This window comes from Lottia gigantea (genome assembly GCF_000327385.1).
Source record: "Lottia gigantea unplaced genomic scaffold LOTGIsca_49, whole genome shotgun sequence".
NCBI lineage: Eukaryota > Metazoa > Mollusca > Gastropoda > Lottiidae > Lottia > Lottia gigantea.
In genome coordinates this window covers 1,448,017-1,465,356 of record NW_008709687.1, presented here as the reverse complement: position 1 = coordinate 1,465,356, position 17,340 = coordinate 1,448,017, and the positions used below count along the sequence as shown (strand labels likewise).

Genomic DNA, 17,340 nt, shown 5'->3' with positions numbered 1-17,340 from the left:
GAAGTTTGTTTTCAAAAATTAATTTTTATTTAACATTATAAGTTTATGTCGGAAGCGATTAATAGATCATGTGACAGGAACAAGATGTCTGCTTTTGAGAAGGATTTAATGAAAAAAAGATTTGGATTGCCTTCTAAGCCTCCTATTGGCCTTGGATTGGGGTAATTTTTCTGCAGACTTGTTGCTCAGATTATAAGGCCTATTTGTAATTTAAGTTCCACGGCATAAGTCACATAAATCCTTTATAATTCATGTCATGGAATAAAAATTTGAGCAGTATTTGTTTGTTTACATTTTTCAAAAATCTGTTTTCTGCTTTACCCTTTAAACATGACTGTCTCTGTCAGTAAGTCAAAAGAATTCAAAAATATTTCTACAGACTATACAATGCAAAACCTGGATTTGAAGTAGTAAACCATCAACATAAGTTTAAATCACTGGTTTAAATGAATGATTGCTTTGTCGCTTTGAAACTCAATAGATGTTGTGGGCCGGCCGATGTTGTGTTACTCTTTTGGCTGTATGTTCTTTATCTTCATCCCCCTTTGACCCCTTTGGCTTAATCTAAATGATTCTTTGACCATCAATTTCAGTAATTCTGGTAGAAGAGCCCAGATCAAGAAGAGAGATTATACTCCGGTGTATTGGGATAAATATTTGGAATCCAAACATGATATAAAAACTAAGGACAACAATGTATCCTTTCTGAATTGAAAAGAATTTCTTTTGAAGACAACAAACACATTGAAAGCTACAAATCTTTCAAAAATCCTATTTAAACTTTCTTTTCATAATCTTTCAGAACAAAACAGCAATTTTTTATCTTTTAAAAAACAATTCTTCGTTTCAAACCTGGGCATATTCATTCTTTCTTGATTAATTGCCTTTGTTCCTTAACTCCATTAAGACATTTCGTGTATATGAATGTGGTGAAACAGGGCCAGTGTTAGTCTTTCTTCATGGAGGGGGATTCTCTGGACTGTCATGGGCTTTATTAGCTGTAAGTTGAACCTTTTATAATAGTAATAATAATATTGTCTCTATTTTATTGGGTCTGAATAACAGCAAAGTGGCATAACATTTTTCATATTTAGATTCATGCAATATTAACAAAGTTATCTTTCCTCATTAATGTTGACCCGATTTTAATAGTGCAATTTTGTTATTTTATTTTAAGACCACTGTAAACAGATTTGGCCAAGTTCCATCTTGTAAACAGAAACTTATAGATCTTATAAATGTTATTACTATCCTTGTAAACTAAGGAGAAATCCTGTATTTCTATTTTGTTAAAATGATATTTTGATATTTTTAGAACATGGTGTCTCATCTAGTAACTTGTCGTTGTGCGGCCATTGATTTACGTGGCCATGGTGACAGTGTGACATCAGACGACAAAGATCTTAGTGCTGAAACAATGTCAAGGTTAGAAGTGACTAATTTTTTTAATGTTTAATTTATCATTATTGCCTTTAATGTTGATAATTTGAAGGACTTTTAGTTTAGCCATGCTCTAATACTCAACTTCAAGGCATGACAGCAAGGGCAAGAAACTCTATCTAACTAGAAGGGAAGTAACTCTTGTTAAGAAGGGACTAATCAAGACCACAATATGACACTATAAGCTTGAAAAGCACATTATCAAACAAAAAATTCTTAACTCGTAAGATATTACCAGTTTATATTTTGTTACAGTGATGTTGGTGAAGTTATTAAAAGTTTATATGGTGAAGATCCTCCTCCCATTATTCTCATTGGTCACAGGTACCCTAGTTTTAATACATTTAGTTCTCTGATAAATTGCTTTATATCAGTTTTCATGATCATTTTGAGATAAAACTGATGTGAAAAATAGATAGCCCTTAAAGATATAGTTCCATAAACGAACAATAATTTTAAATATATCATTAATAAAGTTTTAACTTGTTGATGATGATTTTTATAAAAAGGAACCATCTTGGTTTAAATAATAAGCAAAAATATCTTATGAATGGTACAGTAATGAATGGTGTGTTAGGTGAAATGCAAGAAAGGCTTTTGAGCCTAATATCTTGCCTTAATAAAGCGATTATTATTATTATTATTATCCTATACTGGCATTATTGAAAAACATGAAAATTATATAATCACAGTGGGAACAAATGTTGGAAGAATGTAAATATAATGTATAATTGCAAGTATAATGCGCACAATGTAAAACTATAATTTACATGACCTCTGTTTGATATATATTACAGTATGGGAGGAGCTATAGCTGTCCATGTAGCAGAGAAACAGTTGATACCATCTCTAATAGGACTGTGTGTTATTGATGTTGTGGAAGGTTAGCTTAAGATATACTCTAGTGATAACAAACTTCTCTTATCTGACAACCATAGGCATAGCCCCCCATCACTCCTCCCTCCCTCACCTTTCAAAATTTTCGTGTAAGCAAGTTTGCCCCACCAACAGGCCTAGGGCCTGACCATTATGCTTCAAAAAATGGCTTATTATATATAAAATGATATTTAAATGTGTTGATAATAACCATATTATATGTGATGTTATGTTATGTGAAGTATATTTCTCTCCACTGCTTTGATGATTTTTTCAGGAACAGCTATGGATGCTCTAGCCAGTATGCAGAGTTTTCTACGAGGACGTCCCAAAATATTTAAATCTTTAGACAGTGTTATAGAATGGGCGTAAGTTTAAGTTTTAACTTTAGGTAGTTTCATAGATTAAACTTCAAATTGGAAAATGTGTAGAATTACATTTTATTTATTGTTTTAGTTCTTATATCTAATAATTATGATTTATTTCTGTAAGCTTACCTCTAATCTATCATAATTTTAAGTTTGGACTAGTCACAATATCTCATATTTTCACCTGGAATGTTTTTCTAAGGTTATGTATTCCTAATGATAAAGTAAGATTTAATTTTTTTTATTTAGTGTAAGAAGTGGTCAGATTAGAAATGTAGAATCAGCTAAAGTCTCCATGGTTGGACAGGTCAAAAGGTGAGATGATTAGTTTCGAACTTTATATAGAGGAAAGATGCTGGGTCAACCTTGTAATAGCCTATCATCTTCTTGCAAACTTGTGCTTTCAAACTTCCCTCATTGTGCTCTGCATAGCATTGCCAACCTAATTCACCCTACCACAAGCAGAAATATAGGACAGATATATTGTAGAATTATTTGGAAGCCTTGACAAAAAGCCTCATTGCTTACTTCCCTTTCAGAACTGATAATGACGAGACAGCTTCAGCAGAATTAGAACACAATCATGATATAGAGGCAGCCAGAGTGTCACATACTACTGATACCATACTAGAAGAGGAGGTCGATTCTGCTGGCAACAAAGGCAATAACTCTTCACCATCTTCATCATTTAAAACACCAACTTCACCAGAAGTAAGTCATAATCAATTCAGAGCATGTTCATTCTCAGACTTGTCGGCATGTTTTGGAGAGCCTACATGGCCAATATTGGATTTTGGATCCATGGAGATTCCAGATGGCTAATATTGATTATTTGGTATTCGGATTTGTCCTACATCCCTTTTAGAGAGTCCACATAAAAAATATTTTAGGGTCTATTTATGTTTAATCTGGTATGTTTGATTATATGAATTACCATTATGGTTTGTTCCTGGTGTTAAAATTATTCTATTGTCTATTTTCAGAAAACAGATGGACAGTATACATGGAGGATTGATCTATCAGAAACAGATTGTTATTGGAAAGGTACATATTAATTGTCTTTATCTTGAGGGGGGTACAACTTTCAAAGATTGGCTGGTAATTGAGCACCTAGTCTAATTATTTCGCAGTAAGTCTCATGGAAGATGAAGTTAAGGTATTTTTCTGTTTCAGGCTGGTTTGAAGGTTTATCTAATAGATTTCTATCTTGTGACGTTCCCAAGTTGTTATTACTGGCTGGGGTTGATAGGTTAGATAAGGATCTGACTATAGGACAGATGCAAGGTATGGTAGTTTTATCAATCAGCTATGTGAACTCTACAAATTAAATGTTATTGTCTATATGAAGTTAATGAAAGGGATGTTGAATTGATTGACAGAATCCATTAGATATTTGGAAGTGTGAGCTTGCCTTGCCATGCAGGTGATAAGATTCTTGTATTGTTGTTATTTGTGATAACCCTGATTCTTACTGTCGTTAAATAAACTTTCTGGTTGTTTGAAGATGATTCATGATTAAACTTGAATTCTTTGAAATGAATAAATAGGAAAGCATTATATAAGCATTTAAATTTGGTTTCTTTTTTTTTTTTTGCAGGAAAATTCCAGATGCAAGTATTGCCACAATGTGGACATGCTGTACATGAAGATGTTCCAGATAGGGTACGTACTTTATTTTCTCTCTGTGTAGAAAAATATACAAAACAAAACATCTGTCCTATTGATTTAATGTAACATCCTCATCATTCTGTTGTTTTTTTCGTCTTAAAACAAATTTATTTGACATTTTCTATTCAAAAGGAAAATATTGGTATTTTTTTAATCCTATTTTAGGTTGCCGAAATTCTCGCGACATTTATGGTCCGTCACAAAGTAGCTCAAGCAACAGCCAATTTTGAACCGTAAGATTTTTTTATTTCATTTTTTGAATTTTCTATGTTGGTTATAAGTACATCAAGATTTATGTCTTTGTGTACCTTATGAAGTTGCTTATAAATCCCATACAATGTGAAATAAGAGGAACTTGTCATGAGAGTGACATGAACTCAAGTTTTGAAGACTTCAGGAAAACCTTTCTGATAGAAGTGACAGAAAACAGAATACTGTCTACTATAGCAGGTCCACATTATAAATGACACGTTAACTTAAATTTCAATTCAAAACGAAGATGGTCAGCTACACCATTTGCTGCCTAAAATGAACATCTCTTTGGATTTTTTGAATGAACCTTTGTCCAATGAATTACTCTGCATTGCTTTTGTACATTCCAGGTCGTTTCCAGCTTGTTGAAACAGGCAGCGCTGACAGCAAGAAAGCGTCTCTAGTAGTGCTTCAAGTTTGCAAATTTGAAAGTTGGCTAATGTATATGTGTAAGAGTGCTTGTAGATGTTAAGGTCAGGCTATCACTAGCTCAGTGGGCTAAGATTATGTATATATATTATGGCCTATATCACATGTACACTTACGGTGCTGTTTTATTAATGAAGCAATATCAAGTTCACTCAACGATGTGCCATTTTTATGATCTCATTTTGTAGCTAAAATTTGAGGCTAAATGTTAAAATTCTATTATGCACGTTAACAAAAATATTTTGAACTGTCGATTTGAATAATTCTGAAAATACTTTGGAAATGTCGAATATATCGTAAATTATATTAATAATTTTGTGTTGTGATTGAACATTAAAAATTTACTGCAAGTTTTGAATTCCAATGGAACAGGTAATACGAAGAACTTAAAAATCCTTGATGCTTTACAAGCGCATGCCAAATAGAACAATGCTATTTGTATATTTTTAATATTAACTTCAACATAGGATGTGAAATGATCACACTATAGTATTTTGAATGTGACATATCCAGTTCCAGATAAAATGGGTAGAGACGGAACTTATTATTAATATGCTAATTGAGTAAGAATAAAGAATTATATTTCAGTCTGTATAAAATTTATTTATTTATAAACTCTGAATGTACACATTAAAGAAATATAAACATTTAATGCATATCTTCTTTATGTTCTGTTTTTTTTTCGATTACAATGATAAGTTTTTAACTATCATTTTTTCCCAGTGTACTCGGCTTACACTATATTGGTAGTACATATTACATAGTCTTTGTTGTTATCAAACCCTTTTCTATGACCGTCTCTTTTCTGTGCACTGATTATTGACTGGGATGAAGGCACGATATCTTTCATATTGTCCTTGATTGGAACCCAGTATTCAATCCTGTAAGAAATTCCTTCAGAGTATGCAACATAGGAACACCTTATCCCTCTCCATGATATGGTATTCTCCACTTGCAATAAACAGAGCTACGTGCCCCTTGTAGAGTTATCTTTCCTTGACCATGGGTACATCTTCGCCTACTTTCGTGTTCACCCGACCATGATGGGGAAAGACTACTATACCATAGCCCAATGTTTATTTGGTATTTCGTTTTATTATAAACTCGGCATGACTTTCTGAGAGTCCGTATGATGTGTTTTTGGTATTGAGGTTCAACAACTCGACATGCCTTCCGAAGATTCCACATTATATTTCTTTATCTATAACTGACAATGTGAAGAAGATCTTGGAAAGGGTATAACATCTCTAATATTAGATACACCTAATAGAAACTGTAGATATCTCTCAAAGCCTAGACCATATCCACCATGAGGATTTGTACCATATCTTCTTAGATCCAGATACCTATAAATTAAATTTAAATTTAAAATTCTAAAAAAATCTCAATTGAGCACATATCTATTTAACTGGCTGAGAAGTTTAAGCCACATTTTCACATGTGTAATATGAATTTATAAAAAATGTTTAATGAGCATACCATTGATATTCCTCAGATAGTTTTAGTGACTTCAGTTTCTCGTCCATGAACTTTAACCTTTCCTCTCTCAAACTTCCACCAATCAGCTCTCCTACTTCTGGTACTAATAAATCCACTGCTGCCACCTATTGGAGAAAAGCGTAGTATTGTATTCCATTGAAATATTAAGTGGACCAACAAAACCAAAGTTGTTATCCTTGAAATAAGAATGTTTATTTTTCTTTCTTTAGAGTAGAAATAAAATATTGTTTTACTTACTGTCTTGCCGTCTTCATTAGCTCTGGCATAGAATGGTTTTAACGTTGCTGGATAATCTGTGATAAAGACTGGACAATCAAGCTTCTTAGTTATAAATTTTTCATGTTCTTTTGATAAATCATCTCCCCACTGAAAAATAAATTAAAAATCTGTCACGGGTTCTGTAAAGCTCATAGTTTGGTATTCTTCTTCAGCATTATCAGATGCAAACATCTGGAACAAGAGATGGTGGATAAGAACAGCATACAATTAGTTGACGGTATAACAGAAATGCGTACTAGTTACCATGACAAAAACTCATGACCACATATATGGTACTGACTCTTTATTTTTCGGTCATGAGTTGGTATATTTTCTCGGTCTAATTCATGAAAAAGTTACTCAAAATCTAAAAGTTTCACCTTGATATCAACTTTAAATTTCTGTCGATTTTTCTGCAGTAAATCTACTGCCTCTGTATACCTCATTCTTTCAAATTTACTGTTTAACACTTTATCTATCAGAGTCTGAGAAAAGAGACATTTCATGAGAACAAACCAAATCTGAAACCACTGTCTCAAATCTCAAGGTTCGTGAACCCTCTTAATGTAGTATGGGATTTATGATTTCATATACTCAATACCATATAACAAAACCAGTATTCACTTCATTTAACTAACGAGAACTGAATCATTTTAATTCCCAACAGAGGGATAGTAATAATATGCACACAGGACCTCAGTATTAGGTCCTTGTTTCCTTTCTCATGTCTCTATTCTATCTGACATGACTGAAGTAGTCTTATATTTAACCTTCTAGTATCAGACTTAAATAACAGGGATAAAGTAATGGTATGCACACAGGACCTCAGTATTAGGTCCCTGTTTGTTTTTCCATGTCTCTCTATTCTATTTGACATGACTGAGATAGCCCCTAGCATTCCACTTAAAATAACAGCTTACCTTATGTTGATTAGGTGCTATATATTCATAGAAATATTCTACATCACTGTGACTTGTAGTTAAAATACTACTTGTTATTGTCTTTATCATATCTTCCATAACCTAATAATAGAATACAAAAGTGATGTCTGTTGTAAATCATTTACAAATCAATTTATAGGATAAAAGAGCATTATAGTGATGTCTGTTGTAAATCATTTGCAAATCAGAATAATAGCAAACAATAGTGATGTCTGTTATAAGGCTTTATACAAATACAGATATACCTTTCAAAAATCAATGATGTAAATGATTCACAATCAAGATACAAACATTATAGTGATGTCTGTTGTAAATCATTTACAAATCAATTTATAGGATAAAAGAGCATTATAGTGATGTCTGTTGTAAATCATTTGCAAATCAGAATAATAGCAAACAATAGTGATGTCTGTTATAAGGCTTTATACAAATACAGATATACCTTTCAAAAATCAATGATGTAAATGATTCACAATCAAGATACAAACATTATAGTGATGTCTGTTGTAAATCATTTACAAATCAAGGAGCATTAAAACATTATAGTGATGTCTGTTGTAAATCTTTTACAAATCAAGGTATAAGAATTAAAACATTATAGTGATGTCTGTTGTAAATCTTTTATAAGCACCAGGATTAACTGACCTCCATCAACTGATCTAAACCATCAAGAAAACATAACTCTGCTTCAATCATATAAAATTCTGCTAAATGATGTCTCCCTTTAGAGTTTTCTGCTCGAAATGTTGGACCAAAATTATATGCTTTGTTCAATCCCCTAGAATTGACAAACATAGACAAATTATACTTCAATTTGCTGTCAAAGCTTAAATCATGCTTCCTGATGTCTGAAATAACAGAAAGATAATTACCCTGTGATAATTTCTAAATGAAGTTGTCCTGAGACTGTCAAAAATGTCGGACATCTAAAAAATTCTTCTTTTTCTGATTTCTTCATAGGCTTAAATGGAAAAAAAATGTCGGCTATTTTATCACATGATTGGCTTTTAGAATCAAAATACATAACATTATAATCACCATTTGATATGATCCAAACTAATTGACATTGGTCGTTGACCTATGACATTGTATGTGCCAGTTTTTTTTAAACTTATCTCAGGTTGATTTAAGTATAATCTGATTGGACAATAACTAAAATCTATTTCAAAATTCAATTTTATCAACCAATCAGATCAATGCATGTCTTGTTGGTTTCTAACCATTAAAAAGATTTCATTGAAGTTAACCAATCAATTGATAAGCATACACAACTAAGGAATTTTGTTCCTTAGTTTCATCATGTAGTTGAATAGTAAAATAGTTGATACCTGTATTTGAAAGACTTCTCCTGCTCCTTCACAATCATTGGTTGTCAATATAGGTGTATGAACAAAACAATATCCCTTGTCCTACAAATTCAAACTAATAAAATAACCAGAGTTTTTAATCAGATTTTTACAGGGAAACAACCAGCTGGTCCATCTTCAAACCTCTTGACAATGGTTTTATAGGGATAACAACTCTCAAGGTTCTCAAGGATCCTGTCTACCAGCTGCTTCTTCTTCAAACCCCTTGGCAATGATCTTTCCTGGATTATCCATTCCCACTACAGCTTGGTTGACTGGAATGACCGGTGAGGAAAGACGTTTCTCAAATCATCAGGCTTTGAACACTGACCAAGATAAGAGGCCAGGACCACTAGGTGTTCAACGATACATAGTAAATGATGTCATATAAAGATTCCAACACTCTAACTGTCTGTGCTACAGCCCGAATCAATCAATAACAATATATTTAATATAATATTAGAATAGTGAGAATGAAGAAGATATCACAAACTGACCTGATAGTACTGATGTACCGCCATTGAAGCTGTATTTCTCACCCTCAATAAACTACTGTGTGTTTTAGTTTTGGGGCGAAGATGTAAATGATTTCTATCATAGTCTAAAGTATGGTGAGTCCTCTGTTGAAACGGGAAGATCTGAAAGAGAGTTAGTATTCACAGGTAATCATATACAGGGCACATAATTACTGGATCCATTATTAAGCGATGCTACCATCTTATGGTATACATTTATGGCATTCATGGGTTTTTGACACAAAGTTATACTGGTCTGCCATTCCATCTTAAGCTTCGCATGGAAGAAATGGGTTCTATTGTTATCTTGGCACTGATTGGACAAAATTCGAGTCATAAACTACACTCATTGAAGCTAAATAGTCTCGCTAAATCCTGCAGTCAATATTTTGACTATTAGATTTAGGCCTTGCCTGTTGTTAATGTAGCAATAATGGAACAAATCAAAGGTCAAGTTTAGCACTGTTCAAAGTGTGAATAATGTATTGTGCTTTGTTTGACAAAATTTCACAACAGTGGTAGGCCTACTCATTTCTATAATAAAAATTAAGACAAGTCAAATGAAACAGAAATTGTGAAAATCTTTACCAACTTTTACATCACATTCTCCAATCACATCAATAGTTTCAGCCACCAATTCCAGTTTCTGATTCTGACCTATACTCTCTACAATCTGACCTTTGACCTTTACACAACAACCGTAAGTCAGGTGACTGAAATAATCAATTAATAAAAATTATGGAGTATATCATGAGTCTGACAATTGTAAATGTAGGAAACCCATTTATGAGATTCTTTTCTGCCATAGTAAATTGACTTTTGTTTAGCCCACGGCAGAAGTAGAGAATGGGCATGTTTCGCATGCTAATATAACATAATTCCGAACTAGAATATGATAGCCAATCACAGGTATGATAATAGCTATTACCTGCAGCTGGTAGTCTTATCAATAACTATCTGTAATGGCTCTAAACTCGTCCCATCACAAACATGGAGAAAAACCACATCAGTTGATTTTCTTATTGACTTCACCCATCCCTGCAAAATATAACACATGATTTGCTTTTAAATCCATCTTCTTTAAATGGAATGAGCAATAGCGGCAAATGTTTCGGACTAGGATTACCTCTATGAAATTCAGTGTGCCTGTCAATATTTCATGGAAGGAAACGGTGTATATTGTTATGTACCTGAATCAAAGTGTCTTTTTCTTTCTGTTCTATTCCTGCTTTCAAAATGTCTTTGACTGAGGCTTTGTAAGTTGAGTATTGGGAATATGACAGGCCACATCTTAACTTCAAAACCTGTCTCAGATGTGGGAAAGTTTTACAGCAAAGATTGCCGAATATTTTCATGTGCGCTGACATTTTGTTTCTGCGGAGCTTAAATGTATATTTAGCACTGATTTTGCCTGTTATAAACTATTCAAAAACATTTTTCAAACAAGTATGCAATGCAGAAAGTAATTAAACAATTTTTCGAATTATTCGTAGGAAAAATGAATTTTTGATCAAATTTTTAAAATCCAAAAAATACTTTTTGTCCAATCAGCGAAGAGAATTTTCAACGTTTACGGTAAAAGTCATGTGAGTAAACTTTTAGCAGACAAACTTCGCTGCGATTGTTTTGGTGTCAAATCGAAATGGGATGCTGTTTTAGTGAAGAAGAAGAGCCAGATTATGGGGTTTGTGATTATTTTCTTAAGTAGCAACCAGGTTTTCATCTTGCCAATGCATTGATTTGGAACGAAAGGTAAAACACAAGTGTAATACCCTTGCCAATGATGAAAAAATGGAGGGGGAGGACCAAGAGTTTTGACATTCCTGCACCAAGGCCTAGCTGGTCATACTCAAACTACATTCCTCAGTTATGTCAAATAGTCGTCAAACTAACCCTATGCTCTAGCAAACGGAACAAAAAGGGATTTGTCATTAGACTGAAAGCTTTATGCTTTAATGTTATAGACCTAGTGTGATGTTGCCCTTGTTTTGATGATAAACTTCAATTTTTAAACACTTCAAATGTTATGGTTAAATGATGATAGGCCTACCTGTAATTTATACTAACTATTGTGTCTTGAGCACATGGTAGGCTACAATCAAACATTGTAGCCTAGCCTACGTTTAATGGATTGTATTATAAAGAGAGTTTTATATTTTTATTGTGTATCTGTGACACTGATATCATATTACAACATTCCAATTGTCAGTCTGACGTCTGTGTTTCCTGCAATTCAAAAATCATTAATCGCAAAATATACATTATTACATAAGGCCCTTGGCGATTAGTGACGTCATCAAACACTTAGTTTTAAATCAATATTTCATAGACTAATGACATGTCGTATCTAAGGAACGTTGTGTGACAATAGGCTAGGTTGTATATTTTATAAAAGATTCAATTTCAGAAATATAGAGCCTATAGATACCTTTGACATTTTTTCAGGTAACTATCAAACCTTGCTTGACGGAAAAAGTTCATTCTTATTAGTTTATTTGGATTTTGACTGACACATTATGCCGCACATATACAGTTACTTGCCAAAAACAGACATTTGAGCTGGTCTGTCAGTCATGTCTGGAAAATACAGCCAAATTAACAGCCCTGCCCTTTATGATTGCTTTATTTTTCTTAGCATATCTACTAAATCAAACAAAGCTTCTACAAGGCTTGTCTAGATTGGTATGACAGCAATGATAATATTATATCATCAATATTTATACTGTAAGTATGTGTTATATTTCAGCCAGTGAATCCCAATGAAAGAACCCCACTTATTAATCCTCCCAGTAATAATCAACAGACCAGTAATCAGTGAGTATACAACTTTAAGATCTCTTCATATGATAATTCTTTGTCTTTGTAAGTCAATACAGGATATAAGATTAGTCACTGGATGAAACAATGATTTTTGTTTTTGAGTGATTGCAGTAGTATTTGAAAAGCAGAGTGGGGGGGGGGAGGGGTGGGGGAGTGCCGTAAAAAAAAAATTGGATAAAAATATTAGGCTCACTACCATTAAAATAGTGGTGGATATTGCACGTCAAGCAGGCCAAGCTTACTTTGATGGTACTTCTCCTTGGAGGAGTCCACTACTATACAACTTTTATTCCCAATTTTGCCATTATTTGAATGAGATTTTTGATTGATTTGATTCTTGTTTGTACAGACTTTTATTACTCTGATATCAGTTACTCTGGGTTTATCATTGCTGACTCTCTCGATTTTTCTAATCTCATTCTGTTTCAGTGAACGAACAAACTCAACTAACCAATCTCAACAGAAAGGTGATGAACAGTCAGCTCTCACTCGAATATTACATAGGAATGCACGGTAAGTTGCAGCTTGATATCCCAAATTAAGAATTAGGTATTGGATTCAACAAATAGATATGTAGTAGAAATACTCTTCTTTCTAAGTTTCTAGGGTATATTAGTAATGGTTTGAAGGGATGTTTCGGGAACAGTGATAACATCAATTTGCATCATTGCAATTTTCAATCAGAAGTCTGTGGTTCTTGCAATTCCACTAAAATTAAGTGTATAACTGAGTTATTTTGAATCTGCATGGTATATAACTATTGCTTCACAATAACAATTTTAGTATGATTATGTGTCATAAGTGTCTGGAAAGCCAAAACCCTGGTTTACTAAAGAAGCACTGGCCGTGGAATTAGAAATTTTCTTACCTTGAGAAAATTTATTTAAACACACCTTATCTCCTTGAAGACGACAATCAAACTCGTTACCAACTGAACTATTCCACTGTCTGGTACGACATTCCAACTCTCTACTGATTTAAGCTATTGCACTGTCCCAGCAGATGACAGTGATTACCAACTGAGCTATTCCACTGACCATTTGATTATTTTTGTTGTAGAGAGGTGATAGATGTTACAGCTGATTCTCAAACATTACAGCAGAGTGAATACCACGACAGACAGAGGCAGTATAGGTAAGGTCACTCTCTCAGCAAGGGTTAACAAAAATAGAGTTTAATTAGAGTTACGTTTCGAAATAAATAGCACACAATATATACTTCTGAGGACATGATATTTGGTTTCCAACCAGCAAAAGATTTCACTTTGTACCTTGTATAGAAACCATAAGTTACAGACCAGCAGATCATGATTCCAATGGGGAAAACTTTCAAAATCAATCGACATAAAGCCATTTTTTTAGTCAGATATTTGAGTGCTTATGTTTGAGTGACTTATGTCTCTGTCCTGACAAAATTTCCCTTATAGCACACTGCATGGTCATGTTGGGTTCTTTTTTCAGTAATCGGTTAAATATGGTGATAGCTGATTCAGGGCGTCAACCCAATTATAACAAACCCTTACCCCAAGGCGTGACGTCGGCTCATACTGTTTTATCAGCCCCCCCAGTCTCAGCTGCTGATGTTCAACTAGTAAGTATGAATAATTTTTTTTAATTTTGCCTTCCTGTTTAAAAAGAAGTGTTTGATGTCATTACTAATAGCCATATATACTTTATCATATTAGGCCCTTCGTGATTAGTGACTTCAGCAAACACCTCGTTTTAGTGGAATTGCAGGAACCAAGCTGTCAGTGCCTCTGATACTGCTCATAGATTTAGAGAACCTCTTTAATCCCTTTAAAACTGTATGTTATTATAATATCTCAGCAAAATAACAAGTATTTACTGGTATATTTTTCAGATAACTAATGCTACAGACAAGGCGTCAAAATTTATAAAAGATATAAAAGTCCAGCATAAAGAAGATTTAGTGGCCTCCTTCGGGGTGCCGTAAAAATACAAGAGGATAATTAGCCATTACATTATGTATATTATATCACCCTTATCTTTCATTGGTTTATTTTAAAATATTTCACTCTTTTGTTGAATCACCTTAAAATTCATTCATATTTTAGAAATATATAGAATTGGTTTAGGATATGTTTTGCCCATAGTTGATCGTCTTCACTTGTAGCTTTTTTTGTGCACTTTGCAGGAATGAACTCCTTTAGAATTTTTGAAAATTAGATTTAGAGAGATAGGATTTAACCTTGAAAATTTATTAACTTCCTCTATTGGTGGAAATTTCCGTTTAAAGTATGAAATTTTCCCTCCAAATATCACTTTAAATTTGAAACTCCTGTGTGTGGTGATGTTGAAAATTTTCTTCTAAGTTATTTCAGTTAATAGTTGAAAATTTTCCTTATTGAAGATCCTTCCTCAAACTAAGTAGAAACTTGTGATGAGAAGTAACTAAGATGTATATATTATATGGAATATATGATGTGTATTATAAGATATTTTTACTATAAGGGTATAACTGATTATTCTAAATTATACAAAGTGGAGCTCTGTTATATACCTATATTTTACTTACTCTGTTAACTCATTCTGATTAATTGGGTATTTGCAGTGGGGGTACAGCTAGAAAAATGGTTTGCACCCCCAATTGTACCCCCACTTTATTTTCAACAAGTTATGAATATGATTTTTATACTTCTGTGCCCCAAAATATTTGTCAGAATGCAACAGATCAATTCAATTTTTCAAAGATTTTCTTGGGGAATTATCTCAGACGCTCAGAGTGGTTTGAGACTACGACTCCGCCACAGGGTTGCTTCATTTTGAATCAGTTGAGTCAGTCTGCCGTCTATTTTACCCTAAGTCTCAGAAGACTGGCACTATCACTGTATCTGATTGACCAATTGAAAGCAGACACCAAGCTGACATGCAGGAGCACTGGCCACGGCATCACATTTTTCGGTATTTTTGGTGAGCTGTGAGCTCTTTGAGTCCATTTTCGATACAAAGACGAAGCTGAATTTAAGCTTGTTTTTATGGTTGGATATCTAGTGAAGTAAAGGTATATAATGGAACTTGACTGGGAATCTATGAATGATATTATGTTGAATGAATGGATATTTATAAAGCATAAAAACCTTTCTTTAGTTCAATTAGTTTTCTTTTCATAAACTCTTACTTGTAGTTTCTTTTTTTATTGAAAAAATATCTTGTTTTCTTCTTTCTAGTTGAAAAAATTTGTTATAGAAAACTTTGAAATACTCTTACTACATATTGAGTGAAAATTTGTTTAGTGTCCTTCACGCCAGTTGCATATGGATGCCAATAACACACATGAATTCATGGCCACTTTCATTATTTGCAACTATACGCAACTGGTAATTGGAATGGTGTCAGGGCACCTTTAGTTTACTTGATAGAAAATTATGATTAAACTTAAAATTTTTCCTCTTTTTGGTGAACTTCTTTGCAATTTAATATGCAAAGCAGAAAAAGACACATTTCTAAATGAATTAACTGATTTGTTTAATCAAATTTGTTTTTGAAGATGACTTGAAGATAAATGAAAAAGTTAAAAAGATGTGAAATGGACCCCCAGTTAGCCTGCTGGATAATATTATATTTTGGTATTGTACAGAAATTGTTTAATTCTACACAGAATTATTTATATTATAGACAGATATTAAATATCTTCTAATATTGTCTGGTCTTATTTAATACCTGGCTTCCCCTGTCAGTGATGCGGGTCCTGGTTTCCCCTGCCAGTGATGCGGGTCCTGGTTTCCCCTGCCAGTGATGCGGGTCCTGGTTTCCCCTGCCAGTGATGTGGGTCCTGGTTTCCCCATATCAGTGATGCTGGCCCTTGTTCCCCCTGTCAGTGATGCAGGTCCTGGTTTCCCCAGTCAGTGATGCAGGTCCTGGTTTCCCCTGTCAGTGTGGCGGGTCCTGGTTTCCTCAGTCAGTGATGCAGGTCCTGGTTTTCCCATGTCAGTGATGAGATTCCTGGTGTCCCCATGACAGTGATGCGAGTCATTGTGTCCTCTTGTCAGTGATGAGAGTCCTGGTGTCATAATGTCAGTAATGCGAGTCCTGGTGTCATAATGGTGTAATCTTCAACACCACCTTAAAGCCCAAAAGAGAACGGAAGCCGTTTGACTCTGAAGAGGAAACGGCTTTGATGAGCTGATTTACAAAGGAGAAAAATAATATCAAATTGTCATTTAATATATCATCATGCAATAGACGTCAAAATATCTCAAATAATTCAAAACACGTCAATCAAATATGTCAAAACCTTTCCAGCGGATAGTCAAAACCTGTCAATCAAATATTTCAAAACCGGTCGATCAAATATTTCAAAACATGTCAATCAAATAATTCAAAATATATCAATCGAAAAATAGCATCTGTCTAATTAATCATAACATGTCTGTCAAAATATTATGTCCTCAATCATAAAGACTAATTATCCAAGACTACACATAACGGTGAATTCCGTCTTGATATCTGTGTCTACGTGACGTAGAAACCGGGAGTTATGGACGCTTAAATCGTTCTGCATGATTTGAGACCGTTTAATATCACTGATATTCACTCATATTGAAACTGTATACCGTTAGATTGAAACTTTACTCAGGGATTATGGTGATTTACTGTGATTTTTAGCTAAATTAAAGGTAATTAGCTTATTATGATTAAAAATAGATACATGAAGTTTGACTAAGTTGCCCTGTAAGTTGACTACTGTATAATATAGTAATTAAAGTATAGACGATATATTAAGTATTTGTTAGGTGCCCAAAATTGCCAACAAGTAAAAATGCCTATCTACTGTCTGTTATGAGATCCCTGATATAAAAATGTTGCCAAAAATGTCTTTATATATCAGCATCTATTTTTGAAAGGTGTATCAAAAAATTAGGCCATAAAAACTTTGTTATACTTTGTTCGACTGTATACTGTGAATA

General features: G+C 33.6%; 3 protein-coding genes across 3 annotated transcripts; 2 read left to right on the top strand and 1 right to left on the bottom strand.

Annotated features, from left to right (window-relative positions):
- Positions 1 to 102: 102 nt before the first annotated feature.
- Positions 103 to 6,251, top strand: LOTGIDRAFT_234330 (hypothetical protein). Its single transcript, XM_009061627.1, has 14 exons — positions 103 to 161; positions 594 to 696; positions 908 to 1,000; positions 1,316 to 1,425; positions 1,696 to 1,764; positions 2,238 to 2,323; positions 2,594 to 2,684; positions 2,934 to 2,999; positions 3,224 to 3,395; positions 3,668 to 3,728; positions 3,858 to 3,968; positions 4,282 to 4,346; positions 4,518 to 4,585; positions 4,955 to 6,251. The coding sequence occupies exons 1-14, from the start codon at positions 109 to 111 to the stop codon at positions 4,971 to 4,973; spliced, it is 1,167 nt and encodes a 388-aa protein (XP_009059875.1). The 5' UTR covers positions 103 to 108; the 3' UTR covers positions 4,974 to 6,251.
- Positions 6,235 to 10,649, bottom strand: LOTGIDRAFT_125127 (hypothetical protein; the record flags this gene model as incomplete). Its single annotated transcript, XM_009061626.1, has 11 exons — positions 6,235 to 6,379; positions 6,513 to 6,637; positions 6,771 to 6,899; positions 7,172 to 7,276; positions 7,712 to 7,813; positions 8,378 to 8,510; positions 8,605 to 8,693; positions 9,061 to 9,141; positions 9,576 to 9,716; positions 10,186 to 10,306; positions 10,522 to 10,649. 11 exons carry the CDS (start codon positions 10,647 to 10,649, stop codon positions 6,235 to 6,237), a joined length of 1,299 nt encoding a protein of 432 aa, XP_009059874.1.
- A 519-nt stretch (positions 10,650 to 11,168) lies between these two features.
- Positions 11,169 to 16,074, top strand: LOTGIDRAFT_204335 (hypothetical protein). Its single transcript, XM_009061625.1, has 6 exons — positions 11,169 to 11,277; positions 12,340 to 12,407; positions 12,843 to 12,926; positions 13,473 to 13,547; positions 13,874 to 14,003; positions 14,274 to 16,074. Exons 1-6 carry the CDS (start codon positions 11,236 to 11,238, stop codon positions 14,364 to 14,366), a joined length of 492 nt encoding a protein of 163 aa, XP_009059873.1. The 5' UTR covers positions 11,169 to 11,235; the 3' UTR covers positions 14,367 to 16,074.
- Positions 16,075 to 17,340: the final 1,266 nt, after the last annotated feature.

Bases quoted from the DNA above. Each gene is read 5' to 3' on its own strand.
- LOTGIDRAFT_204335 (XM_009061625.1), top strand. From the start codon at position 11,236: ATGGGATGCTGTTTTAGTGAAGAAGAAGAGCCAGATTATGGG. The intron at 12,927-13,472 runs GTAAGTTGCAGC...TTTTTGTTGTAG, and splicing joins ATATTACATAGGAATGCACG to AGAGGTGATAGATGTTACAG. The intron at 13,548-13,873 runs GTAAGGTCACTC...TTCTTTTTTCAG, and splicing joins GACAGACAGAGGCAGTATAG to TAATCGGTTAAATATGGTGA.
- LOTGIDRAFT_234330 (XM_009061627.1), top strand. From the start codon at position 109: ATGAAAAAAAGATTTGGATTGCCTTCTAAGCCTCCTATTGGCCTTGGA. The intron at 697-907 runs GTATCCTTTCTG...AACTCCATTAAG, and splicing joins TAAAAACTAAGGACAACAAT to ACATTTCGTGTATATGAATG. The intron at 1,001-1,315 runs GTAAGTTGAACC...TGATATTTTTAG, and splicing joins TGTCATGGGCTTTATTAGCT to AACATGGTGTCTCATCTAGT.